This window comes from Clinocottus analis, unplaced genomic scaffold, assembly GCF_023055335.1.
Source record: "Clinocottus analis isolate CAN_PGR_092001 unplaced genomic scaffold, fCliAna1.0.p SCAF_5, whole genome shotgun sequence".
Lineage (NCBI taxonomy): Eukaryota > Metazoa > Chordata > Actinopteri > Perciformes > Cottidae > Clinocottus > Clinocottus analis.
Window position 1 is genome coordinate 22,845,680 of NW_027176207.1, and position 2,500 is coordinate 22,848,179.

Here is a 2,500-nt window from a genome sequence, read left to right on the forward strand (position 1 = left end):
ACAAAATTTTCATAATTAAAAAAAAAAAAAAGTCCATAACTTTTCACAATTTTCATAACTTCACAAAATGTCCATGACTTTAAACCAAATGCCCATGAGCAATAATATTATTTAAACTAACAATGAGGATTCAAAGCATACAGTAAATGAATGAGTGAATGCCTCTTTGTTTTTAGTATGTTCATTATTATGAACACATGAACACGTGAACACATGAACGCAGCACTCGGGTCTTACGTCGTAGCCGTAGTCCGTGTCGTCGTTGGTGACCGTGAGGTCGGCGAGGTCGCCCAGGCCGAGCACGCTCTCCAGCACGTCGTCCGACCCCAACAGGAAGGACTTGCCCCCGCCGGGCGGGAAGGGGAGGGGCTCCGCTGCTGACGGACAGGAGCGTTAGCTAAAGTTACATTATGATGTCAGGAAGGGTTTAAAGGTTATGTCATCACAGGAAGTGTCCCCCACAAACAGGAAGTGTCCCCCACAAACAGGAAGTGTCTCTCCACAAACAGGAAGTGCCTCACCCCACTCCGTCCCGTCTCCAGAGCTGCGCGCCTCCCCCGCTCCCTCTCCGTCCTCCGCCGTCACCAGGAAGTCAAACTCCTTCAGAGCCTCCTCCGTGTCGGCGTCGTCCTCCGAGGCCAAGCCTTCATTCCCCACCTGAGGAGGAGGAAGATGATGAAGAGGGGAGGAGGAGGCCACATCAAGGAGAAGTAAATACAATTAGGGTGGTGTGTGTGTGTGTGTGTGTGTGTGTGTACCTTGGCCTTGTGCTTCTTGGCTCGGTGGTGTGTGTCCGTGGTGATGTCGTCCATCAGGTCTCCCTCCTCGTCTTCGTCTTCGTCGCTGTCCTCGGCGCTCTCCAGAAAGTTGAACGTCTCCAGAACGTCACCTGGACTCCTGAACGCAGCAGAGGTGAGCCGCTGTGTGTGTGTGTGTGTGTATGTATATATGTGTATGTATATGTGTGTGTGTGTGTGTGTGCGTGTGTGTGTGTACCTCTTGCCGTCCTTGCGCCGCTCCGTCCCGTTGATCAGGTGCTGCAGGTTCTTGTTCTCCACAGAACCGTTCTGCTCGGAGCCCGACAGGCCGAGCAGAGAGCGAACCCTCTGAGTGCGGACGTCCAGGATGGTGTCCGTGTAGCCCACCTCCTGCAGGTACCTGAACACACCACACACACTGGGTTTAGCTCTCTGCTGGTGTTCTGGTCCTGGTTCTGGTCTGCAGGGCTCAGGTTCTTACTGGCGCAGCAGCTGTCTCCCTTGTTTCCAGGTCAGCTGACTGTTGGCGGGAACCGAGACCTCCGAGTCTTTGGTTTCTACAGGATCAATACAAGATCAATACAGGATCAATACAGGATCAATACAGGATCAATACAAGATCAATACAAGATCAATACAGGAAGCGTCAGTATCATGGGAGGAGGAAGAGGAGGAGCCTAAAGCAGGAAGTCTCCTACCTGATTCAAAGCTTGGCATCTTCATCTCTCCTTGGTTGAGCTCTGTTCCGTATTTTAACTTGTGGTACTTAGCTCTGAGGAGGAAACACAAACAGATATACAAGTATAAATATACAAGTACAAATATACAAGTATAAATATCTCTCTCTATCTCGGCCCACTGCAGGGCGTCCTCTCTCACCGTTCCTGCTTCAGAGCGTACTCCAGCATCTTGATCCTCCTCACCAGGTCGTTCTTCAGGTTCTCCTGACCTTTCCTCTCGCCCTGCAGGAACGCTATCCTGGCCTACACACACACACACACACACACACACACACACACACACACACACACACACACACACACACACACACACACACACACAAGAAAAGTGTCAGAAGGAACCAGCTGTCAAAGTGTGAGATGGAGATGAAAACAGAGGTGACTTGACACAATGTGACTCTCTCTCTCTACCTCGGCCTCAGAGCCTGAACACACCGTGTGTATACATTTATAAATATATTTGCATAACAGCGTGTCATATCTGTTCATGTTCAACTACGTTCACTCAGTTGTGTGTTCTAAAGATGTGTTTGTTTGTCAGCTGGTCACAAGTCTCTCCACACATCATTAGACCCCCCCCCCCCCCCACCGTGCACCTGGTGAGCATGAATCAAGCGCTCCTCAGGGAGTGAAGTCACAGCACCGGGTGATGATGATGATGATGATGAAGGGGGTGAGTTCACCGGCAGATATACCAGGATGACAAACAGGGCTCAACAGAGGGGGGGCATTCCCACACACACAGAGAGAGAGAGAGAGAGAGAGAGAGAGAGAGAGTGAGAGGTCTACTTTTAGCCGGATCAGCAGGCCTCACCAGCGCTCTGCTCTCTGTACTAGAACACCGACAGGTGGCTCCTCTCCAGGTGAACTCGTGACCTTTGACCTCCGGGCTACGAGGCGGGAGAGGCTCTACGTGTTGTCATGGTAACGCCTGAGGATCCCTGAGGTCCATCAGCTGATTGGTCAGGAGACATTTTACATCTATGACATCATCTATGAGCA

At 50.9% G+C, this 2,500-nt stretch overlaps 1 protein-coding gene across 5 annotated transcripts in view; it reads right to left on the reverse strand.

The window, feature by feature from the left end:
- The window catches only part of strn3 (striatin, calmodulin binding protein 3), a 13,419-nt gene that overhangs the window by 9,926 nt on the left and 993 nt on the right, over positions 1–2,500 (reverse strand). For 2 of the 5 annotated variants that reach the window (XR_011079960.1, XM_068600100.1), the window contains exons 2-7: positions 1,638–1,741; positions 1,457–1,530; positions 1,240–1,315; positions 759–1,158; positions 522–657; positions 238–377 (exon numbers count right to left, since the gene is read on the reverse strand). Coding sequence is in view for 4 of the 5 variants with exons in the window: in XM_068600100.1 (XP_068456201.1) it covers positions 238–377; positions 522–657; positions 759–1,158; positions 1,240–1,315; positions 1,457–1,530; positions 1,638–1,741 (930 nt within the window). In the remaining variant the exon portion in view is untranslated. The remainder of the gene's footprint in view (positions 1–237; positions 378–521; positions 658–758; positions 1,159–1,239; positions 1,316–1,456; positions 1,531–1,637; positions 1,742–2,500) is intronic. The other 3 variants (XM_068600102.1, XM_068600103.1, XM_068600101.1) reach the window with 3 other exon arrangements.